Source organism: Ascaphus truei, chromosome 1 (assembly GCF_040206685.1).
Source record: "Ascaphus truei isolate aAscTru1 chromosome 1, aAscTru1.hap1, whole genome shotgun sequence".
In the NCBI taxonomy this organism is placed as follows: Eukaryota; Metazoa; Chordata; class Amphibia; order Anura; family Ascaphidae; genus Ascaphus; species Ascaphus truei.
The window spans coordinates 327,342,466-327,366,993 of record NC_134483.1 but is presented as its reverse complement, the minus strand read 5'-3'; the positions used below and the strand labels follow the sequence as shown (position 1 = coordinate 327,366,993).

The 24,528-nt window shown below is 45.2% G+C and overlaps 1 protein-coding gene across 5 annotated transcripts; it reads left to right on the top strand.

Annotated features, from left to right (window-relative positions):
• Nucleotides 1–3,880: 3,880 nt before the first annotated feature.
• On the top strand, nt 3,881–22,165 carry NUP54 (nucleoporin 54). Of its 5 annotated transcripts, none has more exons than XM_075606706.1 (14): nt 3,881–4,318; nt 7,891–7,989; nt 9,451–9,612; nt 11,178–11,264; nt 12,563–12,703; nt 13,084–13,313; nt 14,056–14,243; nt 14,884–15,080; nt 16,106–16,160; nt 17,461–17,554; nt 17,758–17,865; nt 18,894–19,013; nt 19,396–19,506; nt 21,251–22,165. In XM_075606706.1, exons 1-14 carry the CDS (start codon nt 4,273–4,275, stop codon nt 21,377–21,379), a joined length of 1,767 nt encoding a protein of 588 aa, XP_075462821.1. In that variant the 5' UTR covers nt 3,881–4,272; the 3' UTR covers nt 21,380–22,165. The 5 variants fall into 5 exon arrangements, with proteins under 5 accessions (XP_075462821.1, XP_075462823.1, XP_075462824.1 ...); XM_075606705.1 differs by lacking the exon at nt 3,881–4,318 and adding an exon at nt 6,374–7,062; XM_075606708.1 differs by lacking the exon at nt 9,451–9,612 and having other exon boundaries at nt 3,883–4,318.
• The last annotated feature ends 2,363 nt before the right edge of the window (nt 22,166–24,528 follow it).

Below are 24,528 nucleotides of genomic sequence, written 5' to 3'. Positions count from 1 at the left end.
AATTGTATTTAAACAGGGCTCAGTCTAGGCCCATTGTCTTTGTGATTTCCAAGATTGCTGTATGAACTGCTAGTCCAGATTGCTGACTATTTCATCATTCCAACTTTAAGTAAGTGTCTATATTTTGCCTGTTATTTGTATATCTTGTGTGTTCACCTTTTTCAAGGAATAAATTATATTTTATCATATCTAGTCATGTTCAGTTCAACCCAGGTATTTTGGTGTATATTATATCTTGTCATAAGTTACCGTGACACACACACACACACACACACACACACACACACACACACACACACACACACACACACACACACACACACACACACACACACACACACACACACACACGTAACAAGGACTAATTGTAGTATAATGTAATACAATAAATACATTTATGTCAAAAACGAATGTTGTTCTGACTAGGAATTTATTAAATGTATTTTATTTATATATTTTATTTTAAAGCGGGGTTGAGGGCGGGACTAGGTGGCGAGTAGATTTTTGGGTGATTTGTCTAACACTGTGTGTATATATATATATATATACAGTGGTCGACAAATAACAAAAAAATCTACTCGCCACCTAGTACCAAACGTGTGCTGCTTGGGCCAATATTTACTCGCCCGGGGGTTAAATCCACTCGCCCGGGGCGAGCAAATGTATAGGTTTGTCGAACACTGTATGTGTGTGTGTGTGTATATATATATCTACTATATATTTCTGAAAGCACTGTATGTCTGCGTCCCTAGCGGCAATCTCATTGGTCCCTTGGCCTGCCCGCCCCCGCACCTCTCATTGGCCTGAGGCAGAGTGAGGGGCCAAAAACACACACACACACACACACACACACACACACACACACACACACACACACCCCTCACTCTCCCCCGTCAGTTGGACCGCAGCTCACCTTCCACACCCCCCCCCCTCTCCCGGTGCCCCTCACTCTCTCCCCTCTCCCCACCTCACCCAAATCCCCACGCTCCGCAACATCCCCAGCCGCACCATCACCCTCACCGTGCGCCGCTTCCGGAGAGGGGAAGCGCGGCCCTCCTGCTCAGCAGCAAACTCCAGGCTCCTCCCCCCTCGCGGCGCGGCCCGGGCCTCCTGCACTCCCCCTCACGTGCGCCGGCTCCCGGACGGAGGGGAAGCGCGGCGCGGGCCTCCCCCTCACATGCGCCGGCTCCCGGACGGAGGGGAAGCGCGGCGCGGGACACCTCCTCACGTGCACCGGCTCCCAGACGGAGGGGAAGCGCGGCGCGGGACTCCTCCTCACGTGCACCGGCTCCCAGACGGAGGGGAAGCGCGGCGCGGGACTCCTCACGTGCGCCGGCTCCCAGACGGAGGGGAAGCGCGGCGCGGGACTCCCCCTCACGTGCACCGGCTCCCAGACGGAGGGGAAGCGCGGCGCGGGACTCCTCACGTGCGCCGGCTCCCAGACGGAGGGGAAGCGCGGCGCGGGACTCCTCACGTGCGCCGGCTCCCAGACGGAGGGGAAGCGCGGCGCGGGACTCCTCACGTGCGCCGGCTCCCAGACAGAGGGGAAGCGCGGCGCGGGACTCCTCCTCACGTGCGCCGGCTCCCGGACGGAGGGGAAGCGCGGCGCGGGACTCCCCCTCACGTGCACCGGCTCCCAGACGGAGGGGAAGCGCGGCGCGGGACTCCTCACGTGCGCCGGCTCCCAGACGGAGGGGAAGCGCGGCGCGGGACTCCTCAAGTGCGCCGGCTCCCAGACGGAGGGGAAGCGCGGCGCGGGACTCCTCACGTGCGCCGGCTCCCAGACGGAGGGGAAGCGCGGCGCGGGACTCCTCCTCACGTGCACCGGCTCCCGGACGGAGGGGAAGCGCGGCGCGGGACTCCTCACGTGCGCCGGCTCCCAGACGGAGGGGAAGCGCGGCGCGGGACTCCTCCTCACGTGCGCCGGCTCCCGGACGGAGGGGAAGCGCGGCGCGGGACTCCTCCTCACGTGCGCCGGCTCCCGGACGGAGGGGAAGCGCGGCGCGGGCCTCCCCCTCACGTGCGCCGGCTCCCGGACGGAGGGGAAGCGCGGCGCGGGCCTCCCCCTCACGTGCGCCGGCTCCCGGACGGAGGGGAAGCGCGGCGCGGGTCTCCTGCCACTCTTGCCCCCCCCCCCCCGCCAGCTTCCCGAACTCACCTCCTGCCCCAGCCAGATGCCACGGGGTCAAGGTAAGTCACCCACCGTCTCCCACCCAGTCAGTCTCCCACCCAGTCAGTCTCCCACCCAGTCAGTCTCCCTCTCAGTCTCCCACCCACTCTCCCACCCACTCTCCCACTCAGTCTCCCACTCACCCACCCATTCAGTTTCCCACTCACCCACCCATTCAGTTTCCCACTCACCCACCCATTCAGTTTCCCACTCACCCACCCATTCAGTCTCCCACTCACCCACCCATTCAGTCTCCCACTCACCCATCCATACAGTCTCCCACTCACCCACCCATTCAGTCTCACACTCACCCACCCATTCAGTCTCCCACTCACCCACCCATTCAGTCTCCCACTCACCCACCCATTCAGTCTCCCACTCACCCACCCATTCAGTCTCCCACTCACCCACCCATTCAGTCTCCCACTCACCCACCCATTCAGTCTCACACTCACCCACCCATTCAGTCTCACACTCACCCACCCATTCAGTCTCACCCAAAACCACCCACCCAGTCACTGACCCCACCCACCCACTCACCGACCCCACCTACCCACTCACTGACCCACCCAGTCACCGACCCTGAAAAAGTCACCCAGTCACCCACCCACCCACCAACCCAAAGTCACCCACCCACCCAACCCAAAGTCACCCACCCACCCACCAACCCAAACTCACCCACCCACCGACCCAAAGTCAACCGACCCAAAGTCATCCACCCCCCGACCCAAGTCACCCACCCACCGACCCAACTCACCCACCCAACCACCGACCCAAAGTCACCCACCGACCCAAAGTCACCCACCCACCGACCCAAAGTCAAACCGACCCAAAGTCAAACCGACCCAAAGTCACCCACCCACCCACCGACCCAAAGTCACCCACCCAACCACCGACCCAAAGTCACCCACCCACCCACCGACCCAAAGTCACCCACCCACCCAAAGTCACCCACCCACCCACCGACCCAAAGTCACCCACCCACCGACCCAAGTCACCCACCCACCGACCCAACTCACCCACCCAACCACCGACCCAAAGTCACACACCGACCCAAAGTCACACACCCACCGACCCAAAGTCAAACCGACCCAAAGTCACCCACCCACCGACCCAAAGTCAAACCGACCCAAAGTCACTCACCCACCCACCGACCCAAAGTCACCCACCCACCCACCAACCCAAAGTCACCCACCCACCCACCGACCCAAAGTCAAACCGACCCAAAGTCACCCACCCAAAGTCACCCACCCACCCACACACTCAGTCAACTCAGTCACCCACCTAGCTGTCAAGGGGGGGGGAAGCCTAACCCTGTCGTACGCCCCCCCAAAATTACATCTCTCAGCTAGTCTCTCTCTCTCTCTCTTCTCACAACATGTCTGTTTATTTATTCACATTATTTATATATACACACACACACACACACACACACACACACACACACACACACACACACACACACACACACACACACACACAGCTACCCAGCGAAGCTTCCAAGCCTGTCGCTCACAGCAGCACGGACCGTACACACAATAAGTGTGTGTCACGTGCACGAGCTTTCGCACAGGCGCGCACAACCATTGCTTATGTCTAGCAACTGGCATTTTGCCCGAAACAAAAATGGCTGCCGTCTGCGCTCAACCATGTTTCCGGTAGGCGTCGCACCCTTCTTGCACAGGCGTAGGACGCCAGGGTGTGCCTACTGCGCATGCGTCGGGCTCGGCCCCACCGAACCCTGCCGCAAGCCAATTGATGGTCAGGCCCTGGTTTCCTCTCACCTCCCTTCATCCTGTTGTCAACATCACGCAGGAGCGGTCCTTTCGTCATAATAGTGGGCCGAGTAGGGAAATAGAGGCGCTCTCGCGTGAATTGAGGAGGAACCGCGAGAAGAGGGGACCAGTGGCGGCTGGTGTTGTGTGGGGAGCGCCTTGTGATGACATTGCCCATGCTGGGAGACTCCGTGTAGAGACCTGCTGTTGTGTGTGTCTCGCGCTCGCTCTGCTTCTGGAACCCCCTCTCCTGGCTGTCCGCGCGCGTGTCTGTCGGTGCTGCACGCGGCCGGGTGACGCGTCCAGTTAACTGCTTCATCAAACAACATGGCTTTCAACTTCGGAGCGGCCGCCGGGGCCGCGAACACCCAGGGTGAGACCCGGGGGAGGGGGCGGGGTACGGGAGGGAGGTGAGCAGGTGGGGAGGGTGTGGGTACGGGAGGGAGGTGAGCAGGTGGGGCGGGAGGGAGGTGGGGAGGGTGTGGGGTACGGGAGGGAGGTGGGGAGGGTGTGGGGTACGGGAGGGAGGTGAGCAGGTGGGGAGGGTGTGGGGTACGGGAGGGAGGTGAGCAGGTGGGGAGGGTGTGGGGTACGGGAGGGAGGTGGGGAGGGTGTGGGTACGGGAGGGAGGTGAGCAGGTGGGGCGGGAGGGAGGTGAGCAGGTGGGGCGGGAGGGAGGTGAGCAGGTGGGGAGGGTGTGGGGTACGGGAGGGAGGTGAGCAGGTGGGGCGGGAGGGAGGTGAGCAGGTGGGGTGGGGAGGTATTATTAGTACTAATGTTATGATTATTAGAGGTGACCTTGCTAATGTGGGATCGTGTAAATAGTTGTCATATATGGCGATGACAGTGCACGTAGCGCTGTGTGTATATATGACGGGCACAATGAGTCTGCCCCGTAGAGGGTACTGGAATTTGGCTGCGTCCATGCTAGTGCTGAGCGCGTGGCGCGTGCCGATTTCCTGCAATTTAAATTGTCCTGCGTGCTTTCTCAAGCTTGGGGAGACCAAAAAAAGAGTTTTTAAAGCGCGCTCAACAAGCCCCCACGTGCGCGCTTGCAAAATAGCCAGGACACCCGGCGCTCATGCTTGGAGAGCTGGTGACCTCACCGCTGTCAAGCATGAGCGCGGTCAGCGGGGCTGCAGCCTTATGCCTCGTCCAGAGTGGTGCTGAGCGGGACCGCTCTCACGCTGGACACGTATCGACAATGCACGTGGCCTGCGTGAGCAGGCGGGTGCGTCTGCTCAATGCTCAGCTGCTTGCCGAGCAAGCAAATTTGATTTTGCTGCTCGCAAGCATGTCACGGGAGCGGTTCGCCCAATGAGGGCGAACCAGCTCCGTGAAGTCGGGCGTGCCCACCTAGCCGTCCAGGAAAAGCACTGCCGAGCAGAGCTGGAGCGCCACCGCGCCTGTTTTCACCCTGGACAAGGTCTTATGGTCCCTGCGCGGCCGCATGCGAAGGAGCGCGCTTCCGTGTGCACGCCTGCAGCCCAAGCGATTTGTGAACTTGGCTGCAGGAGATTGTAGACGCGTGGCGGACGTGTCCTCGAGGCTGGTTCACCCTCATTGGCTGAATCAGCTCGCGTGTGCTGTCACGCGGCAGCCTCCTGAAAACACAGATTTTCCTTTATTCTGAGAACGCTGCCGCTTCAACGCGCTAAGCTGCGGGCAGGGAGCGAGAGCGCTGGCGCTTCTGCGCAGTGACGTCACGCTCCCTGCCCGGCTGGTGCTCGCTCACGCTGGCCACACACATTGCTGCAATGTGTTTCATCGCGGCCCGAGTGAGCGCCTGCTCAACTCCACCCTGGCTGCAGCCTTACTTTGCCAGCAGTTGCGCAGGCACTGCGATAGCTCCCATAAAATAGAGCAGAGTGCTTGCCGGGCGCGCGCACGCAGCGGCGCTGGCACCATAGTCCCAGACTAATGTTGGTGGCTTGGGCACAGTGCTGTAAAGTGATCAGCCCAAAGTCACAAGGAGAGGACACTGGGATTCAAATTGGATTCAGCTGCTGCAAAGATGGTGACATTATCACCACTGAGCTGCTAATTCAGACTGTAATACTATTTGTCCTTTGGGACATAAGGGATGCTGATGGCGATCTCGCTGCTTCTGCGACGCTTAGTATGCTGCGAAGTGCCGGCTGGTGTAGCTTCCGGTAGCAGCCGCCGGGAAATTTCAGATGCCTCACAGGAGTTCCCTCTCAGGTGCTGTAGGACTCAACGCGTTTCGCTTGGCTTCCCTAGCTTCGTCAGGAGTCTAATCACTGACTCGCACGCCGGTAGGATTTAAAGGGAATAAAATGACTTGGAGTAACATTATTAGATAGATGTGCACCCTTCACATTTATTAGTGCTATTTCACTTCATTTTTTGTCGCTTGAGAGCGCCATACTTGACACTTTTTTTTTTTATCCCTTACATCTTGGGGCGCCCAAAGGGTTAAAGCTACAACATATTTGGCAGACTTAGCTGGGGCAGGTTTATGTGAAACTCTAGTATAGTAAAGATAATATAGCTGAAGATTTTAGCTGCTTTTTAACCCATTATAGTTGGGGGCTTGAATAATCGACTACTCCCCTGCAAGGCACCCAAAATGTGCAAACTTCTCTCCACTTGTTATCCCTAAATGTTCATTTGTCCTGGACGAATAGCAAGAAATTTGCTTGAACTTTTTTGGTGCCTGGCAGAAGAGGAACTGTTTTTTTTTAGAAAGTCCTGGTGTGTAGATGGTCACCTACACTAACAATACTGTTTAGCATCATGCTGCTTTTGGAAGTTATGCCCCACAATCTCTTGCGTGGCTCTTTGCAAGGCGTCGTTCGGTTGGAAATGAGATCGCTGATCAACAGCTCTTCCACTGACGAGGTTCTTTGGTGCCTATTTTTTTCAGTGCCGTGTTGACGGGTCTTATCTTTAGTTCTGGTTATAGTAAATGTGTGGCATGCGACAGCTCACTGTTCTGTTTTGTTCTTTGTAACTTGTTGACCTACTTTAAGTATTGGAGTCAAATCTGATACGCTTAAGAAGTTCGAGGTGACAGTATTTCTTTTGAATCCATGAACTGCACTGCCACACAGAGATTATACATCAGCCACAGCCTTCAAAAATGTTTAACAAATGGTATGTACTATAGAAGGAATATATATAAAAAATAAATTTTCTGTTAATGATGGCAAAATCTGTATTTTTTCTTCTGCAGCCGTCTTTTGATTTGTAATGAAAATGAAAAGGTTCGTGCTGTTTCAAAATGAGTTAAAACCATTAGAGATGGGTGAATTGGTCAAAGCACAAGCCGCTCAAAAGTATGCAGCGACAGTAGAGCTATCCAGCAGCGGGTGTAGCGCACACTATTATAGCTGCTGCCCCGAATAGCAGAGGTTGTGAGTTCTGATCTTTTTGGGCCAGACACCAGTACCCCCTTCCCAGCAAGGTGCATTAGTACTTGGCTTCTCGGGATAAGCCTTGTGGAAATATTTTAGCAGGCGTGGGGAGTGTCATTTTAAATACTCTTTGCATATACTATTAGCATTTCTCCGTGGTGTCTCTTCACATGTTATCTCGAATGTTGTAACATTCGCAAACACATTTCGTATAAACAAAATATCACAATTTCGCCTTTTTTTCCCCCCCTCAACCGCAGATATTGGCAGTCAATCACAAATCTAAGATGGCTACCTCCATAAAAGAAAATTAATGAATAGCAATTACATTTTTCATTTGTACTCCCCTGCTAGTGTAAACATGCATTTTATGGTTACCTTTCACTTCTGTTTCTTTTAAACAAGTTAATTAGGTTCTCTGTCATACTTCGGTTTATTTGGTCACAATTACACATGTATGCTCACCATAGAGTGGCCCTTCCGCTGAATTGATGTGTCCTCAAGACGCCTTTAGCTTCTTTCAGTGTTGCAGGATCTCTTACCATTTTTCAGTGATACTTTTCTCTAGGTGCAACCGGGTTCTCATTGGGCACTTTTACTCCCAAAACAACTACATCAGGCTTTGGGTTTGGCACAACTACGACGACTGCATCAACGGGTTTTGGAGGTGAGCGCAAATTATGCACAAGATAATTTCAGAAACATACTTTTTCTGTTCAACCCCAACATCTCCATACAGAAGATTTGGGGCTTGAAGATGCCTAATAGCCCATTTAAGTCAATGGGGGCTGCAAAGTGTCCTCCAATGCTAAAATGTGTCTTGTTGGAGAAGACTGCTTAGACAATCTGGGCAATGATCTCTTCAGGGTCCATAGTGAGATGTTTATTGATGAATTGGGTATTTAAAATGATGAAGAGGCCCAGTTCCTATGGTAATTGTTGCTTGTAATTACTTAGCTATTTGTAGCCCCTGAGAGCCTCTAGTTCCTGAAATACTAACATGTTTAGTTGCAGTGTGTTCCTCCCTTTCGGCCTATCAAAGTGTGCGCCAATAGGAAGCCACAACGTGGATGGGAGAGAATGTTTTGACTTCCTATTGAGTAATAGTAGATAAAGCTGCCCACCAATTGAATAACAAAAATACTTGCAATGACCGGTGCTCCTAGTTCAGGGATATCTGCCTAAATAATCCAGTGTATAGGATAAGAAGTGATGATCCAGGGCACATCGTTTTTTTCCAGTCACTTGAAAAAGTCCTCATAGAAAGACGAAACGTCGTGTTTTTTGTGCTACAATAAATTTTTGGGGAAAAAACTGCCCTGGATCATCACTTCTTATCCTTGACTTCCTATTGGACATTCCAGGAAGTAGCACCAGCGACTAAATTGGTAAATCTCTTGCTAAACGGGGTAGAGGAGCTAACAATTGTGCGGTTTGGCCTTGAAGGATCCCCAGGCTCGGATTATGTAAAATAATTAATAGTGAAATTTGACGGGATTGCTGCTGAAATGTCCAGAACATACCACAGAACCATGCTTGGTATTAAGATGATATTAAATATTGGTCACATTTGTCTGAGATTAGAATTAATGGGGGTGTCACAAATGGCTAGCAAGCCCTATTTATGTAAGAAACCAGGCTAAAGTTTGATGGAGATACCTACCTCAATGCACAAGTTCCCAGAATGTTCTAGGCATTGTATAAATATAGTAGTGAGCTGTTTCTGATCACAGCTAAACTCTACCCTCACTCCTGGAGTTATTGCATTACTGTTAGCTACTTTATTTTTAGGGAGCGTGATCAAGAATGCAGCATATTTCATTAATAAGCATGTAGTGTATGGTGACCTAGCAATAAAACATATGTATATCACATAGTTGATGATGAACATATTTTAGATCTAAAAAGAGGGAAGCACTGTTTTGAAGGTATGGGGGAGAGAGACTATTTTAACACCTACAGTGCTGGAGCCATCTACTATTTAATGTTTGGTCTTAAAACACATGCGCTGGTGTATGGTGCCAAGATTCTGCTTTGTGTAACTGTTGGCTATCTATGCTTTTCTTTTTTCTCTTCTAAGCTTATTTCTAATTCCTGCCAACTTTTCTCCATGCTTCCTACTCGTCAGGATTTGGTGGGCTGGAATCAGCGACCTCCAACGCCAGTGGGTTTAATTTTGGGGGGTTTGGACTAGCTGCTAACCCTGCATTAAACTTTAACATTGGGAATTTCAGTGTTTCCACTACTCCAGCACCACCCTTCAATTTTGGTAACAGCCTGGCCAGTGCAGGTAGAGAAATATGAATGTATGTGATGTTTGTCATGAAATATTCAATTCAGTGGTCCACGAATAGCCAGTATATGTACAGGTGCATTTAAAGCGCTTGTCTATGCCAGAAATAAGCCCTTTTCTGCGGTATGGGTCTCAGACTAACAGAATAATCACTGTTTTAAGATTCAGGCATGGCAAGCGTGGGCTGTGTAATTAGGTTTAGTAATATATGCCAGGTAAGCTTTGCTTTCCTTATGTGGACAACATGCAAAACAACATTGAATGTTTTTAGCAGCAATTGGGTTGCCGGAAGAAATTAATAGGACAGGCGCAATTGTTAATTGTTTTTTCTGGTGATCAAAAATCTGAAATCATAATCTCAAAATCACCCAGTTCACATATTGTCATCTCTTGCCATAAATTCAGTGCTTTTGTTTAGAAAAAAACATTTTTACTTTAAAGAACATAAATAAAACCTGGTGCTACTTTATTCTTGGACCACTGCCATTTATATCACACACTTTCCATCTTCCTCTGTTACCATCCTAGCTTAATTCATTCATTTTATGAGGTTGACTATCCATTTCAATTGAGTGCCAAGTATGGTAAAAAAATTTTTTTTATAGAAGACCGAAGATTGTAATCCATTTCTTCGTCTCAAGTTTTTATTGGGGCAACAAAAAAAAACAAAAAAAATTATATACGTAGTGGACATTCAGTTCACTGGCTATTTTTTTTTTAATTCTTTTTTTTGGGTGTGTTTTTTGGGGGCGACCTAAATCTGGCACCTATGTGTTAAAATGAATTATTGACGGTGACAATATTTAGTGGTAGTAAATCTCCCATTATGGCTTTGTATTTTTGCTTTGTGTCAACTGGTTACCGATTTCTTTGTTTTAAAAAACCTTTAAAGGGAGTGGAGATCTACCTCGTGCATTGTATAACTTTAAGGCCCTTTCTGCAGCACAGGCTAAAGTGTAAAAAAAAATTGGGATCCTTTTGGGGCATGTCCTATTACGTAGGTTCAGTTCAGCATATAACTGAGCCACAGCTAGAAGTCGGCAGCCTTTTACTGCGCTGTTCTCACTGCTTCATATTGTACTTGTGAATGATTAAGCTAATGGTTTCTGTACTGTATGTATTTGCTTATTATTTCCACGTGTACGAAGCCATCATAACACAACTTCCTTTGGGAGTTGCAATGATAATGTGAGAAGTTGGTGATCCAATCAGCCAATGACTTTTTTTTTAAATTTATTTTATTTAAAACTCTTAACATGTTCCACCAAAAGAGCTCCTTCAAGCTGTGTTAAAGTACAGTTCCTGTTCTACAGCGAGAGCTCCTATGTTATCACAAACACACTCATCAAGCATTTCGTTAGTATTCTGTTTTTATTTTATGATCATTTTACCACTGCATGTAAAACGCAGCAAAGATGCTCTTGATTGGTTAAATTGCATCTTCACCTGTGACTGTTTTGATAAACAAAGGCTTGAAATGATGGACATTGCTAAAAGTTGCCCGTCTGGCACAACGAGTCTGCTGTTGTGACATTTCCGTGTTATTTTTTTCTTTTTATTAGGTGGGTTTGGAGGCTTTGGGACGGCAACAACTGCAGCTCCTGGGTCTGCTTTTAGCTTTGCTGCTCCTGCTAATACCAGTACAACAGGTGAGAGAAGCCGACTTAAGCAAAGAAAGCAGAGTTTGTTTTCAAAGGCCAAGAAATGTTTATTGCTAAACTAAAACAAGACACTGGTTAGAAGTCGTCTGTTTATTTATTTAATTTTTAGGTATACACCGTGTTAAAAAAAAAACGGGACCCCTTTTATTTTTTGTCATATCTAGTAGAATTATTATTTTTTTTTAATAGGGTGCTCTGGCTGTGTCAACACTTGCTGAGCAAAGTGACATCAGGCACAAGGGGGTGGCCAGAGCCCTCAAGTCTCCGCTCACCATGTTTACATAATAACTTTATGAAATTATTTAAAAATACTTGTGTCAAATTTGGGTAACACAAAAAGCATCAGTCACACAGATATAATCCACTAAACCTATCATAATACGCTTTGGACCTAAGTGGATTTGCCCCTTAAATCTTTGTTTTTTCTCTCTTTCTGGGAATGTGCTCTGTGCAGGTCTGTTGCAATTTATTTAATTTGAGCAGCGTTGTCCTGCTGTGAATTTTTGCCACCTTTCGCTTTACCCTTTTACTGGTCTTCAAATGATCGCTTGGTGTAGCGATCATGTTGTCGTGACCATGCCCCCACAGATCTACCCGTAGAAATGTTGCATTTGTAGTATGATGTACTTGGACATCATAGGGCCCCTAGAGTGCCATACTTAAGACTTTCCGGGTACGTCTTGTTGCACTTAGAGGGTTAAGAAGCTTGCAGTGCATTTACCCTGTTTTTAGATCACCTCTGTATCCTCACTGCCATGTGATGCATTCTATCTTGTAATTAAAATTTAACCTTTATTCCACTGACGTCTGTTTGGTTAATTATGCAGTTTACTGTAAATATTGCTTGGCTACAATCTATTGCAATGCTTTAATGCAAAGTACAGCTTCTCTGAAGCTCTGTGGTGGGTTGTAAGGTCAGGCTTGATAGAGAGAGGCGCAACTTACCTTCAGAGGACCAAGTTTAACCAACTCAACATTTTTCTCTGATGTACTATAAAATACACCTATGTTTACATGTTCTAGCATTTGAGTGCTCCATTCTATGAGATCACTTTGTTTCCTTGTTGGAGGTTACACTTTGCATGTTCTGTTTTGGATTGTGGCACCACTACGGCATTTGTATTTTTGTTCTTTTATGCTGTTGGGGATAGGGACACACATTATATGAGGGGAGTGTTTTCGTCTACTGTTTAGTTTACTGTTGTGTGTTTTCCCTGGATCATATTTAAATAGAATTAATTCCTGATCAGAATATATATATATTTTTTGTTTCCCTTTTCACGTAGGGCTCTTTGGTGCCACACAAAACAAAGGATTTGGTTTTGGGAATGCTTTTGGGGCAGCTGGAACAAGCATGGGTTTGGGTACCGGGCTTGGAACAAGTCTGGGCTTTGGAGGATTCAACACGCAACAGCAGCAGCAGGCAGGTTAGTATTCAAAGCTTTGTGGCCAAAGCTTTGGTTCATTCTGTTAAATGTTTTGGTGAACTAATGAGAGAATTATGATCTATTGATTTACATACCATTGTGTCTTGATTAGATTCTATTGTGGTTTAGTATTTTTATTATACAGTTGTGGAGCGCCTGCATTCCTGAAGTCGCGGCTACACTTGTGCGCCATGGTTCAACAAGCCGTGACATGGCCCCTTTATGAAGGAAAATGTACTGCCACGGATTTTCTTCAGATGTAGCATGGCTCCGGGAACAGAGTTGAGCTGCATCTGTATCTTTACTGTTAAGAGGAATCGTATTATACTTTTTATCAATTATATTTATTTTGTAATGAAAATGACTCCTTTATATTGTAGCACTTGGTGCCAGTCTCTTCAGCCAAGCAGTTCAAAACCCTGCCCAGTCAAACCATCTGATAAACACAGCAAGTGCTCTCTCTGCTCCCACTTTACTCGGGGACGAACGAGATGCCATCTTAGCAAAATGGAACCAGCTTCAGGCCTTTTGGGGAACAGGCAAAGGTTACTTCAACAACAACATCCCTCCTGTGGAGTTCACCCAGGAAAACCCTTTTTGTAGATTTAAGGTATAATCCCACCCTTGTCTTTTATATTTTTACTCTTCTCAATTGTTTAGTGCATTGTCTTTTTGTTTTTAGTGCTCTTTAAACCACAGTTTTAGGGGAAACATGGCAAATTAATTTACTTGCGCAATTTAACGTTGTAAAAAAAATAAATGAATGTATTTTATTCCAAAGACTATATTTTTGTTTCTTATGAGAGGAAATGGTGGCAGGCATTGTAAATGTGATCATAGGCCTACAAACGGGTCTTCTGTTGCAGTTGTAATCTAGGTTAGTGTTTCTCTACACACACATCTATCCTATCTATCTTGTCTAGTCTAGCTGGGATATTCCAAGGGGAGGAGGTTTGCCCAAGAGTAAACTATCAATGTAGAAACTAGGAAATGTTGTACTTATTTATTTTTTCCGCCCAAAGTATCAGTTTATTTTTTAATTCAGCTCATTCACCTGGCAATTGTATAAAAATGCAGTAGACCGGTTTTCAGCACTGAGGGCTACAATACAATGTGCACAGCATGTGCCAGACTGGGGAATAAAATCTTGTTGACCATGATTTGCATGTTAATTCGCAGTTGCTTCCAGAGCAGCAAGTGAACACAATGGTTACATTCTTGTCTCTTTCGGGGTGTGGATGTGTATTAACATTCCCCTTGTATTCCTTGCTGTTTTATTGTTCGGAAATAAAACTAGGTGCATCCATATTTGTAATGCTGGTACTTATTTTCCTGTGTATCAATTCGCACAGGCTGTTGGTTTCAACTGCATACCTAACAACAAGGAGGAAGATGGCCTGGTAGCGCTTGTTTTTAACAGAAAGGAAGCAATCATCCGCGGGCAGCAGCAACAGCTGGTAGAATCCCTCCACAAACTCCTCGGAGGGAACCAGACTCTAACTGTGAATGTGGAAGGTGTTAAAATGATGCCAGACGACCAGTACGTAATATCAGCATGCTACCTTTTATCCCACACAAATGTGAATTATAGCCCGTATCTACTAAATGATGGTATGCCATTAGACCCATTCTGGATGGGCCGGAAGATGTCTTCTGGCGCTGGGGAGGTGTCTGAGTAGCACTGCTTGGTAAACATGACCCTAAATGTTGGAGTACGTTATGAAAAAATCTTGTCTCGTCCAAGAGAAGTTAGTTGATAAACATTTTGCTACAGAGAAGTGAAAATGAAATCTGAATAGTTTTTTTTTTTAATTCACACTTGGAAAACCCACACTTAAGATATTAACTAGTGTTGAACAAGTATTTAACTGCTGAGGGCACAGCGCTACAAAACTATAGTTGTTCAAAATTATTTGGATGCATAAAATTGGCCAAAGTATCACTATTGATGTAGACCCAGCCAATTAGAAATTGTTTTTGGTAATTCTTGTACTGTGATAATTGTGTAACTTGCCAACTCATTAGCTCTGATGGTAAATGTACATTTGCCACCTAATGTAGAATTCAGTTCAAGGCTTAGTTGCTCCTACACTGCTACAAGAAAGCATCGGAGGAGCAGAAAGGACTGGGGATAAATGGTGGTCACCTTTATTCTAACCTGTTACATTTTATCGTTTCAGAACGGAGGTTGTGATATATGTCGTTGAGCGCTCTCCAAATGGCAACTCCAGGAGAGTTCCAGCCACCTCTCTGTACAGCTATTTCGAGCAAGTAAATATCAAGAATGGGCTGCAGCAACTGGGGGTTACTCTTACCATGGCCAGGACTGAGCTTTCCCCAGCTCAGATCAAGCAGTTCCTACAGAACCCACCTGCAGGTAGGTGATGGAAGTGTGACATTCATAGCTTTGGTGTTGGTATAGCCTTAGCAAACTTCTCAGATATGGAGCCAAGAGTGCATTTTCCTTCTAGCCATAATTCTTCTACCGCAGATTCCAACTAGATGCATTTAGAGGTATACGTTTTCTTCGATTGTGACAACCAATGGAATTCATAAGGTGCATAAAGATAGAATTTGCTCCCATACATACACTGCTAAGCCCAATCTGCCAGCCCACTTGAGTGTCTAAAATGTCTTTGTTATAAAGAGATGACCCTTATTAATGTGTACTTTTCTGCCAGCAAAGAGGTTGAATCAAGTGACGACGACAAGGTCAGCCACCCAGTGCATGACAACACGTTGCTGGTGTCTGACTGCCAACAAGTTAATATATATTCTTTGATTTATTTTTTTAGGTTTGCATTAGTAAATACATCGTTTTCACCTTGATGGGCAAGGATGAGAAAAATGTCCACCTACTATGAAACCACATTACATAATCTTTTCCCCATAGTCAATGAGCCAAGCCACCACATACAAGTTTTTAACATGCAATGAAAGGTTGTATGGTAGCTTCCTTTCTTGGCTCTGATTAATATTGCAGTAGCAAAACAAACCTTGGTATTATGTAATTGTCTTTCATGTGCACTTGCAAGTCATGCCCAGCTAGGGTTGAACTTCTGATATTAAGCATAAAAAAAGTCATACTTGCATCTGGTTTTAGCCATTCTGTTGTAATTCTTGATGAGGTTTCCCAAAAGTATTGAATCTATCTTTAATAAAAAAAACAAAAAAAACCCCACGTCTTCTATAAACTACTTTTAAAGCTTCAGTTCTGTTACAGGAATATGATCACTGAGTGTGTTAATTAGTAGATAGCCTTAGTTGATGTCCCATCTCATATTTTTTTTTTGTTTTTTAACTTCCCTTAAAAAGATGGCGGTGTATAACACCAGTCACTTAAAGGTTAAATGTTATCGCATTCAATAATTAAAGTACTTCTAATTTTCTTTTTTCTGCCAGGTGTTGATCCAATTATTTGGGAACAAGCTAAAGTAGATAACCCAGATCATGAGAAGTGAGTCTATTATTAAATTAGAAATGCTATATCGGCACTGTTTTGAAATCTGAAAGACATTTGCTTGTTTTCCAAATGTTCTGGAAATAATTTCCTTCTGACTTTAATTAAAAGGTTTCGGAATATTGTTGCATTGGGCTACGGCCCCAGTGAGCGCGGTGAGCAGCGAAGCACCTGGCGATGCTCGTGGCCTTCCCCCGAGCAAGCTGAGGACTTGAGAACTCGCGACGGGGAGTGGTGGTGGGAGCGCGGCCATGACGACACGCGGCTGTTTCGCCCTCATTGGGTGAACCGCCACCATGAACGTAGCCAGCGCTCAGCCGCCGCGCCAAAAGACAAATTTCTTGTCTTTTGGGAAAGTGGTCACGATGTCGCACTTTGGGCTGACTGGGACTGGCCCCATAGAAGGCAGTCTCTCTTTATTTGCGTCGCGTTCACTGGGGACGAGGCCTTAGAATGACCATAAATAAAACCCAGCTTTGTGGAAACTATTTTAAATTTAGGAAAAGCAGGCATTCTATCACGTGACCGCAATGTTATGTTAAGCCCTTGTTTTCAGATGCTTGAATTGTGTTTTGGGATCATGCTTGAACTTGTCAGTTTTAAGATTTTTAATACTATTTTTTATTTTTTATTATATAAAGTATGCTATAACCTATTGAAACGAATGTTCTAAAACATTCTGTATACAGTATTGCGACAGTTATCCTGGAACTAGGGTCACGTTTGAAGTATGAATAGCTCCAGTTAGCTTTAACTCATGTCTTCCCTCTTCCAAAGCATCACAAGTCCTTAATGTCTTCTTAACTTTATTGTAGAAGTAGAAAACAACGGGTACTTGTAGGTGTAGTGTAGGCAGAGAGTGCTTCTCTATCTGAAATGCTTCTATGAGGTTAGACTATGGTAAGACAGAAAGGCCTTACCAGGGGTGGATGCCGACAGGTCTGCACTCACTGTGATCTTAGGTGGAAAAGGAAGTGAAGGGGAATGTGGGTAAAGGGAATAGTCTTGGGACAGACTATCTGGTAACAAACGAGGGGAGGGCAGAATAGCCCATTCTGAGAAGAATCTCAGAGGTTGCTGTAGCAACTCACTGGCTGTCTGCTCACAGGCAGAATGGGCAACATATTGATACATCACACAATGTGTGTATGTGGAACAAATGCATGCAGCTGAACTTAAGGAGCTGACAAGCAGAAGGGGGTTCAGGCAGAAATGTGATTCTTGTTCCATGATAAGTGTAAAAAAATACATTTGTATTTTCATGTGAATGTGTAATTGATTAATTTGTTTCTCATAGACTGATCCCTGTTCCAATGGTTAGCTTTAAGGAACTGCTGAGAAGACTTAAAGTCCAAGATCAGATGACCAAACAGCACCAGTCTAGATTAGATGTAAGTTTCGGGCCTACATATGAAGAGTACCTTCCCCCCCCCCCCCCCATCTCTAGCTTCTCCTTACCAGATTTCTCTTTATCTGCTGCCCTAAATATCTCCAAGTTCTCTCAAGCATTATAGAATAATATGCGGTCCGTATGTAATTTGCAAAAAAAACTTTTCCACAGTTTATAATGCCCCAATTGTTTTGATCTTCCCAGATAATATCAGAAGATATTGGTGAGCTGCAGAAGAATCAGGCCACAACCATGGCTAAAATTGCACAGTACAAAAGGAAATTAATGGATCTTTCTCACAGAGTTCTTCAGGTAACACTGGCCTTTTTGGTTGTCTTTTTCACATGCGTTTGAAACTGCATTAAACATTTGCACAGTTCCATATACAGGAATATTGTACACATGGACTGAAGGCAGGTTTTCATTTTTGTTCAACTTTATCATTTAATGACGTTTGTAATTGACGCGGAAGTTTGTTCCACTGCATTTCAAAGTTTTATTAGTGATGTCGATTCTAGACGTAGGTCCATTGTAGGTTGTGATGCCATTACAATCATTGTTTACTGAAAGCTTTTATAGCACATTTTTAAAAGCGTGTCTCGCCTATGTTGTATAATTCTTGTTTTTGACGCACATTCCATTTGGAAAGTCTAATATTAAATGTGTTTTCAAGTTTCCCCTCTAACTCAATCAGTGGATGTATGAAAATGCCACCCCAATGCAGATATCCCCCAAGGCTACTCTATGCTATATTTTTCCTATCGTTGAGTGGGTCTTTGATAGGACCTCCATTTTGTTTCTGCCGTAGCATCTAAAAATAGATGCCAAGGGGTCTGTTATCTTCCTCCATTATCCGCTAATAAATATTCCCACCTGTATTGTGAATCATTCGTCTGCTTCTCAACACTGTGGATGCAAACTCTAGTGCTGTATCCCTGCTTATATGGTATTGGTGTGTGGTTGGAAGTTGTATTCTCTGTTCATTAGGGGCTTTAAAAGCATTACAGTCTCATCCAGGTAATTTCAAGGCGGCTGCTGTGGTTTATACTGTTTTGATAGCATTGTTTTTCTTACCTCCTACACACATTTAGATCAGTAACTTTGCTGATGGTTTCAAATGTTAGCTCTTGGACCATAGCACTAATTTTTATAAAAGTACACATTTAAAAAATTTCATGTCTACGTTTGTAAACTGCTACAGAAAGTGAAGATTTTGTATCTCCCCCTTTCCCCCACGCCCCCAGTTTTTTTTTTTTTTTTTTTTTGGAAGCAGTGGTTTGTGGGAGGTGTTGAAACTCTCCCTCATAATTCAAGGACATTTTTGTTTTTATATTGAACAGGTTTTAATAAAGCAAGAAATTCAAAGGAAAAGTGGATACGCTATCCAAGCAGAAGAGGAGCAGTTCCGTGTGCAGCTGGACACGATCCAGTGTGAACTTAATGCACCCACTCAGTTCAAGGTGATTTTTATTAGTTACTCGCCTCATAATGGTTTAGGGAGCTTCTCTTCTTCCCCCCCCCGTCCCTCCCCCCTCAGAACAGGCTTCTAATCGTGAGCATGAATCAGTCAGTATATGCTTAAAGCATTGACTTGTATCTGTAGTACACTAAAGATTTTACATTTACCTCTACTTGTACAGTACCGGTCTCTGGTCCCTCTAAGCGGTTGTAGGACAATTATAGAGCTCTGTTACAGCTTTTATGTCCACTTCATAACATACAGTTGTGTAATCTAATCAATCAAATTATACACTTTATGTTGAAGGGAGGGCTGTGATTTGGATTTTATTGGGGAAATGTGAGACTTCAAGACTACTTAGAATTTTTGTTTTTGTTTTTCAGGGCAGACTTAATGAACTTATGTCCCAGATCAGGATGCAGAATCATTTTGGCGCAGTGAGGTCTGAAGAAAGATATTATGTGGAAGGAGATCTTTTGCGAGAAATCAAACAGGTGAGTTTTTTTTTTCTCATATCGCCAAGTTGTAGAAGAAGCCATACAAGGGTTAAGTGACATATGCATCAAAATGTTAATTTGCTCTATAAAATGGGTTTTCTTTTTCATTTGTATGTACCTTCAGCATGTGAAATGAATCTTATTTGTATTTTTTGCAATTTACACACCTTGGGGGAAGGGGGTAATGCTCTCAGACCTGGTGTACGTAATTGACGTGCACCTACCCTGTTTATACATCGCCTACTTGCTCCTAAAACACTCAAACTGCATCAATGTGTAAGGCTGGGGCCATAGAGGGGGTAGCAGGGCTGAGGCGCGCTGACGCTGAGGCTCGCCTGCTGAAATCTGCGCGATTTCATGCCCATGCAGGCGAGCCAGCGGGTGTGATCGGAGGCGGGGGGAGACTGAGGGAGGCGGGGCAGTGACGTCGCTGGGCCAATCACCTGCGATGCGTCAATGTCACGGCGCCGACGTTACGGCGCCGTGACGTTGACGCTGCTCAGGGCTAATTAAATGTTTTCAGCCGACAGCGCTCTGAAAAACAGCTTGGCTGTCGGCTGAAAAATCCAGCGCCTCAGCACGCCTGCGGATGCTCGCGTGAGCCCCCTCTCAAGGCATCCTCATTGAGGATGCAGGGGCTCAGTGCGGAGCGTCCGCACGGCTCAGCGCAGCCTGTCCTTCTATGGACTCGGCCTAGGGGTGCTTTGCATCTGTTTTTGCTGGGGTCACTTCTCAATTGTCATTCTGACTTTGCGTCACTTTGCAATCATTTTGGGGGAAATTTTCCAGTTTTATAAACACACGTGGCCTAGGTAATTTCAAATGGCTGCGACAAAGGTTTGTTAATTGTGCTCTGGATGGAGCTTTAACTTTAGATTGGTACCTTGTGTACATGGCAGTTGTTAAAGTTCATATCTAGGGCTGCACTTATAGTGACGGCGACGCGACCGATGACGTCGCTGTCACCACTAGCGAAAGCTATATTTTTGTTGTAAGCGATGTCGCTGGCGACAAGGCCAGTGATGTCACGAAGGGGACTGGCAGCGCTCTCTGGTTTAGAGACAGTCACAAGTGGCGACTGTCTCTAAAAAAAATCAAATTTACCCGGCTTCAACATTTTTGGTCGCTCTGTTGCGCTTACTATAAGCGCTTGTGACTGAGTCAATGGATTTGTTTTGGAGCGACGTCCCGTCGCCAGGCACTATAAGCGCAGCCTAAGAGGTGTACTGCTTACTGCTAAGGTGTTCCTTTTGCAGAATTCCTGTAGGATTTGGTCAGGCTTATCCCTCTAACTGGAGGCTGGGTTGATTCAAAGTACTTGAAATCTACTATGAGTCTACTATGTAACTATGTAAATGTCTCCAACTACTCTTCATCTAATTTGTTTTTTATATATATGTCTGTATTTTTACATCTGGTGTTTTCATGATGCATAATTACATCTGTCTTACTGAGGTGACTCCCTGTTCCAGTGATTATTGATTTATTTTCATTGTTGGTGGCCAGGACTTTGTCAATAGTGTGTTGCCTCCACTATTTATAGAACAGCAGACACCCAAATAATTTGGTTTAAATCACTTTGACTAAAGTTTTTAACAATTCACTTGGATGCCTGAAACATGAATCCATTGTAACCAGTGCATGGTGATTTTCTATACTGTAGAAACAATGTATTGTCTGAAAGTGCTGTGACTGTAGTGTACACCATACTGACTTTCTTTTTTTCTGTTTCTATTCATAGCACTTAAAACAACAACAAGATGGTCTGAGCCATTTAATTGGCATTATTAAAGATGACCTGGAAGACATAAAACTGATTGAACATGGGCTAACTGACAACGTTCACATAAGAGGTGGTATCTTTAGTTGACAGGGCACAACCTGCTCATTTATAAGGACGTTGATTGTATAAATGGCTGCCACCTTGTATGTTGCATCTTCAGGTATAAAGTTTGTCAGCATGGACCACTGGAAAGCTTCATATTCGATATTGATGATAAAGTACTCGGCTTACTGTAGCCATCTTCACACAAAATCAACATGCACACGCTGTTGGTTTAAAGAGAATACCATACAGGAAACAAAGAAAAAAATGATAAACTCCGAAATGGAATTGTAATGCTTCTGATTTCGATTCCATAACCAGATTTTGCCTAGTGTCTAATGTGCTTTGCGTTAATGCCAAAGTCATAGTAATTAGTTTTTTTTTATCTGGGGAGTATATTGAACAAAGATTTCTTAAAGCAGCCGTAACATTTTGTAAATGGTATGGCTATCAAATAACTATTTCCCATATGACCTACAGTATGACAAGCTTTTGATGATTAAATAACTTGTTGACAGTGCCACGTGAAAGCCCCAAAGTGTAAAGCAGTTAGTTTGTAATCTCCGATAAAGTACTGAAAATGTCTCGGCATTTTGCATCTGACAGTGAGTCAGTGGTGAAAAGCAAATAGAAACTTCAAAGGCTTACAGTGATCTTGCATTTTAATTCACCACGTATATCACACCTTGGCAAAAGGACACTCATCTCAGTTTGGTGGTGTACATGGCTGCAGTAAAACAGACAAAAAAATTTTTTTTGGTGTAAAATGTGCTCTTTCCTAAAAATGTAAAGTACATACCGTTCGTATAAATAAACATTTTTTCCTTTCTAGTATTTTGTAGGTGTGGTTCTTTGTGCCCCTGTATTTATAAATATACATGGAAAACCTGTTCTCTCTTTTAAAAAAAAAAAAAAAAATCTGTCCCGCCATATTTACATTTAAGATGCGATCCTAAAGGGAGTGGCAGCCACAGAGTGAGTGCAGGAGGGTCTTCCCACTCCTGAGTCCTGCTGCTTTCCAGCCCCATTTATTACTGAGTATAACGGAATCATTCAAAATCAAGATTAATAAAGAAACATTGGAATATACTCCGGCAGGACAATATCCTTAGGGAAGTGCTGCTTAACAGTCCAGAAATTATATTCACTAAACACTAAAGTACTTTTTTTTTTTTTTTAATTATTTTAGCACCAGTGCTGTGTTTTTTAAACAAGGAGTACTAGGAGTCATTGGGTTCACTGTGACGAGTAAAGGGTTAATCACACCTAAAATAAAGGTTATAGCCGGCTGATTAATCCTAACTCGCGTTGGGAATGAAGGGGTTCACAGTCTGCACTACACCACTGTATTTGCCCTGTCCCAGACTTTTTAACCCCCATTTGTAGGCTATTCCCGGCCTGCTGTAAGGAAAATCAATGCATTGCCTGCTATATTCTGTGGAGACACAAGATGGAGTAGTGAGCACCACAGTAAGCACTGATTGAAGAAGCGTGGCTGCGGTCTGTGTGCAGTCTTTGTAAAGAATGGGTATCCGTTTTCTATCGGTTTGACCTGTAACCACAAGTCAATTGAATAAGTGGCTTGCGGTTAAATCTGAAGAGGTTTTACCGATAGAATGTATCCGTGCCTTTAACATGAAAGCCGGAACGTTAATTGGTGTGGGACCTGTCTCAATTGGCGTGAGAATTCGGTGAACTTGGTTCCCAGAAGCCGGCATTTCAATTAAGGGGGCTAACTAGAGAACAGAGGCACCCAGCACCCTGATTTTTGGTGTGCAAGTGTAAATAAATAAAACACGAAGATATATATAAAAATTACAGTGATGGTACACCCAGAACATGAAGTTTGAATAAAGTGTGATAAACTGTAATTTTAAAATGTACAGGCAGGAACTGGTTTTTTCTATAAGTCCGGGAAAAATCCTCTGGCATGTAACTGTGTTAGGGGTGAATGAGCTGAGGGTATTCCCTCCCTGGCACTTCAAGGGGATACTGCTGCACAGGCGACCCTCAGCCTATAGAAGTGACAGGGATGAAAGACCCCAGAGCACTATAATGTCTACATGGTCGGACTCCTGAGAAGTGGCAGATCCCGGACCATTGACACCTTTGGGTCAAACCTCAGACTAAGAGGCGCCAGCAAGAGAGTGTATCCCACATATGCTAAGTTGCCGGGGTGTCAAGCCGACACATGCGCTTTGCGATCCGGAAAGCCTTTTTGCCCAGTTTTGCAAACTGCGGGCAACGCGGCTATTGGTGGGTTAAATATTCTCACAGCGGGGATTGGGTGCACATGTTAGAGATACCCAGGAATCACCTATAATTGTGCCTACCGAGCTATCCCCGGTGTGATTCCTATGAACCATGATGTGACTACGCTTTATGCAAGACTTTGTTCAAGCACAGCGGCAGCTGTTCCAGAAGGCATGGGGTTAATAACGCAACTAAGGATTTACTCCAAACTTTGGAATTAGTTAGCCCTGGTGACTCCCGAATGAATTCTAACGAATCTCTACGAAATTCTTTGAGGTGGCTGAGTTATTAGATCGGCAAGTTGCGATCTAGCCACGGGACCTTTAAACCAAGACACTCCTTTGCATGCAAGCGCAAGAAATGCAATCTATTTAGTTCCCTTATCCCAATAAGTGTTTTAAGTGTATTTTGCAGTTGTCGTGTGTTTCTCAACCCAGGAAATAAATCACAATTTATTTGGCTCCTTGTGTTCAATCGAGTACCCAGAAATATAAATGTATTGATAAGTTGTGTCCACTGTGACACACTCTAAAGGGTTTCCTGCAATTTTCAGGTCACAATTTAGCAGTGACTAGTGTTCGTTACTTGGTCATTGAAATTTTTTTCCCGAATACTGTTGTTTGCCATATAATGGATGGTCTTTTGATTATATGGTTTGGCATTTTGCCCCTTTTCACTTGCTACCATTGTTTGGAGTGTCTCATAATCTCCCCTGCATTTTGATCTATAACCTAAAATGCTTACAGTACTCTGGAATATTTAACAAATTGGGGTATATGAACTCCGTGCATTTTTTATGGTGTAGAGCACATTCATATTGTGAGGCCCTAATACCGCCTGTGTATTCTATTTTTGAATATTAAGCATATTTATAATGTGATTTTTTACTACCTCTGTATTTTTCTATTTTATGGGTGTGTAACATTGAAAGTGTGGAGATA